General features: G+C 43.8%; 1 protein-coding gene across 1 annotated transcript in view; it reads left to right on the forward strand.

Moving 5' to 3' along the window:
* The window catches only part of nr5a2 (nuclear receptor subfamily 5, group A, member 2), a 66,257-nt gene that overhangs the window by 12,699 nt on the left and 48,558 nt on the right, over positions 1 to 5,000 (forward strand). The window contains 3 exon segments of the mRNA XM_034081837.2: positions 3,911 to 4,173; positions 4,175 to 4,511; positions 4,514 to 4,623. Coding sequence (XP_033937728.1) covers positions 3,911 to 4,173; positions 4,175 to 4,511; positions 4,514 to 4,623 — 710 coding nt within the window.

The following is a 5,000-nucleotide window of genomic DNA, read 5'->3' on the forward strand; positions in this document are numbered from 1 at the left end:
CCTCACCTTCTTGGCAAAAAACGGTATTGTTTTTGAAGTGGTGAGAGCAATGCACAGTTTTACCCACTGCTGTCACCCATGGCCAAGCTATCTCTCTGCTCCCAGCACATCAGTACCAAGCAGCAGCGACTGCAGTCAGGGGAGGCAAGCCTCACCTGTCATACTCCAATGTAACGGAAAAAACAACTAAAGAAAAACTAATATAATAATATAAAATGTCTCCACTGATCTGTTTTGTAAATGTGATTTATGTATGATTCCAATCGCTTTTTATAGTCAAAATCAGCAAATTTGCCGAGCTCCGCTACAACTGGGGTAGCGATGAGAAGTGAAATTTAGCGCGGGCACTTATTTTGTGAGCGCGCTCAAGCCAGTTCTGTGGGTAAGGTGAGGCACAGATGAGCTCTGCCTCACCTCAGAATGCGTCACCCCACAGAACTGGCTGGAAAGCGGGCCCTAACGCATGCCTGCACCATCTCACTGTATGTCACCAATGTAATGTTTGTAGATCCCTTTATTACATGTATCCTCGCCATCGTAGTCTCTAAATAACTTATTCACGTATGATATTTAGGCTCGCTGGTCTCATCATACAACGGCAATGAAAAAGCACCAGGGGAGGCAGCCATAACCTCTGCCGCACTGAAGGGGGCGCAAGTGAGCCCACAGGTTCTTGTTGCTACTGTTATTCTACTCAGCGGTAGACGCGAACAACAACTAGACTTTTGAAACTACAGGAAGATAAGGAGGACTTTTATAAAAAAGTAATAGAGATTGTTGTCCAGAAGGAGCATGGACTTCATCTTCAAGTCAAGGTAAGACCACAATTGTAATGCAAATGGAATCTTACTAAGAAAGAACAATCCAATATTTAAATTGTGGGTAGGTCTATCCTTTTGTGAACGGTCTGTTTAAAATGAATTGAAGCATCGGACTAAAAAGCTTTTGAAAATAACTGAATATTTCGATTAAGGTCAAAATATAATATTTGTAAATCTGACTCTGAAAGACTGAGAAACTTGATTTATTCTATTGCAGGGTCTGATTATTATATTGTTGACACTTTAAAATACTACTATCCTACTAAAATGCTGTACAAATCAGATTTATTATTTAATAAATAAAAAAAATTCAAGAAAAAAAATATCACATTTTTTCTATATTTTTCAATATCGCGATAAATATCGTACCGTGGACTTTTTATCGCGATATTCGTACCGTGAGTTTTTGGTATTGTTACATCCCTATAATTTATACAAGAGAGTGTGTGCCTATGTAAGTGTGTATTTGTCTGGACAGGCTCTCAGACAGAAAGTCGGAGGAATTCAAAGTGTACGATAGCGTCTGCCTTTTAGCCTTTCAGCCTGGCTTCAGCTCCAAGTCTCACTGCTAACCCACAAGACAACCTCCCCTAAACCAGATCCATTCCACACCAATAAAAGACGGTTTAGAATATATATTCAATCTATTTTTTACCTTGAGATGCTTTGTAATCTTACAGTATATATTTTTAAATGTGATTTCCTCTTTTTCTCCTCTTTTTTTTTTTACTATTCCTTTGCACTGATTTAAATGTGCATAGCTGCACTTTCAAAAGCAAGCACTGTTGTCTTTTTTCATTCATTTTCCTTTGATGAGGTTTGGCACCACATACACCTGCTAGATTACCAGATACAAGCTTTTATGCTTATAACTTATTATAATTCTAATAACATATATAAGTATTTATAAATGTTTCGGCATGAAACATTTACCAATTATTACCTTACTACTATATTTTAGACCCTGTTATCTTCTTAAGTTAGAGGGCCCCATGATATGTTTTATCATAAGCTCAATGCTTCAGCATCCAAGCCATTGACAACTCTCAACCTCAGTCAAACACACATTTTCCTCTTCTACCCCACACCACACACACATAGTGTCCTGCTTCCCTCCCCTCCTCCCTTTCCATATTCATCTGTGTTACATGCATGCAAATCACCTTTTTTAATTAGAGACAAAGAATGTGTGCGTGTGGTGTGGAGTGTGTTTGACCCCCCCCCGATCCTATATTCATGTGATGTAGCTCCCTTGGTTTGAGGCAGGCAAGAGCGCCTAATAGTAGTCAGGGCCTTATTTTTGTTTTCCCAGGAGGGCCAACTGTTAGTTTCTCAGCTCGTTAATCACGCTGTTGTGGAGAAATCATTAATAGTTAAAGTCGCCTTACAATAATGTATAATGGATACATTTGACAGACCTGATTCCCTTATTTTTTCCTCTGAAATGTGATACATATTGTATCGGTCAAGATAATCCCTAAACCTCGTTAAGTGGGCACTAAAAGTGACCTCAGCCATGTTGGGAAATTGTAGTGAGTTTTTGTGAATTCACTGTGTATAAATGACATTGCATTTGAGTCGACGGGGCCTCTCTAAGGTGGCGGAGCGTCTGGCCTGCTACCAACGCACTGTGTGTGATCTGGACCAGTGTATGATGCCTTCCGTGTGTGTTTGTGTTTTCTTTAAAAATGTATGAGAAAGATTCAGCATGTGGGGCTGCGTGTGCGTGTGTGTGTGTGTGTGTGTGTGTGTGTGTGTGTGTGTGTGTGTGTGTGTGTGTCCCGGCTTTTCGCGCTCAGATCAGTGGCAGACACTTTTGTGACGGAGGTCATTAAAATAACTCCCAAGGCAGCTCGCAGTGTGTGTGTGTGTGCCCTTCCTCACTCCCACACTTCGACCCCCACCCCTCCTCCTCCACACCCAGCTCTTCAATTTTCTTCTTCTGTTCTTTCATTCATCCATCAAGACATCATGAAGTGGAGTGGGCTGAGCCTGCCTCGCCATGTTATTTGACTAGTCAGTACAAATGTATTTGCATGTATTTGCATTCACAGTTACATTTGTGGGTTTCTCTCATTGAGTACAATGAAAATAACCCTCTGATATTCTAGCGTATTGGTATAAGTGAGTGTTTTACTGTAGCATAGTCTTCCAGACGTCCGTTAGCTCGTTTCACCCTGGGCTCGGCGAGCCTCGTCAGAGTAAGAGGTAATTAAGTATGAATAATTAACACTAGCGCCCCCCGACTGGGAGACAGCAGAGCAGCTTCCCCATGGCAGCAGTCTGCATGATCACACATGGCCCTCGTAGCAGTCCACTGTGTACCCGGCTCGTTCATTAGAAATACCCACGGCACTGACTCGTTGTGATCGTCACCACAGGATACCGCACTGAGGGGGGGAAGCAGGGCATCATGGGTTTGTTTGTCTTACCAGAAAAAAACCACAACAATTTTCTTATTGTCAGCCTTTATCCTTTAGGGATAAAATCTGTAAAAGATGTATTTTAGAAAGATCGCTTTCTTAGTCTATACAATTAGCTAGCTTGTAAGGTGTGCATTCACTGAGTAGTAGACACAGATAGCCAGCTGTAAAATGATCATTCAGGCAAGCAGTTCATAGAAGTTTGTGTCTCCGGTCAATGAGTAACAACACTATCTGTTAGACATGTGAGGTTTAGCAGTCAACAGGTAAATGTCAAGTGTAATCACCACTGGAAAACGTTTGCCCTATATACAAGTTACGAGTAATGAGCAGTTCCTTTCCACAACACCTTAAATCTGTAAACATACATTGACAAATATTATGGCAGCATAAAACCACAGGATTATGTCTGTAATAAGTGTTGAAAGCATTTCTATTTCAAATAGTCGCTCATGTGAAATCCACCACAACGTAGTTTTTCAGCTCATAAACGATTCACAAATGTTTGTTTTTAAAGAGCTTGATTTAAATGTGAATGTGTCAAAAGATGGATAGTATTTTCCAAAATGTGTTCTAGGCAGGAAAGAAGAGTTACATACCAGAGAGCTAATCATTTCCTCTTCCTTCTTGTCCCTCTTTTCCCCTCTCTTTCCGTGTGTTTGTCAGCTGTTCGGGCGGATCGCATGCGTGGCGGTCGCAACAAGTTCGGCCCGATGTACAAACGGGACCGGGCCCTGAAGCAGCAGAAGAAGGCTCTGATCCGAGCCAACGGCCTGAAGATTGAGGCCATGACTCAGGTGATGCAAGCCGTGCCCACCGACCTCACCATCTCCTCAGCCATTCAGAACATCCACTCGGCCGCATCCAAGGGCCTTCCGCTGAGCCACCACCCTGGGCACCACGCCGGTCACCACCACCACCACCACCACCATCATCCATGCCACCGCCCTGCCCCCCACAGACTATGATCGCAGCCCATTCGTCACTTCGCCGGTCAGCATGGCTATGCCGCCACACGCCGGCAGCCTGCAGGGTTACCAGGCGGCCTACGGACATTTCCAAGGCACACGCACCATCAAGTCAGAGTACCCAGACCCGTACACCAGCTCGCCGGAGTCCATCATGGGCTACGCCTATGTCGACGCCTACCAGACCGGCTCGCCGCCCAGCTTTCCTCACTTGATCGTAGAGCTGCTCAAGTGTGAGCCAGATGAGCCGCAGGTACAGGCCAAGATCATGGCCTACCTTCAGCAGGAGCAGGCCAGCCGAGGAAACACGAGAAGCTCAACACCTTTGGCCTCATGTGCAAAATGGCCGACCAGACTCTCTTCTCCATCGTAGAGTGGGCACGCAGCAGCATCTTCTTCCGTGAGCTTAAGGTGGGTGTGCATGATCCAAGTGATGAGTTTCAATGTGAGAAAAACATGTATTTTTTACAGCCTTATTTTTGTGTTTTGGCCATGGTTATTATAGCACCCCTACTACTTAATTATAGTTGCAGTCAATCTGCAGGCCTTTTAAAAAATGATCCAGTAATTTGTTTCAGCATTTAATCTTTCACCACGTTGTCATCCAAAATTGACACGACTCTGCAGAGTTCATAAACATCATCTGCTCAGTCCTTTATCTTCAACAGGCCTTTAATCTTCCTCTTTTATGTAGTGGCTCAACACTAATGCAGACTACACAGCGCTGGTGGGGGGTGGAATAGGGGGGTGGGGAGGTCTGCTCGTAGCTGCCACCGCTGTCTGTCCCA

This window comes from Pseudochaenichthys georgianus, chromosome 4, assembly GCF_902827115.2.
Source record: "Pseudochaenichthys georgianus chromosome 4, fPseGeo1.2, whole genome shotgun sequence".
In the NCBI taxonomy this organism is placed as follows: Eukaryota; Metazoa; Chordata; class Actinopteri; order Perciformes; family Channichthyidae; genus Pseudochaenichthys; species Pseudochaenichthys georgianus.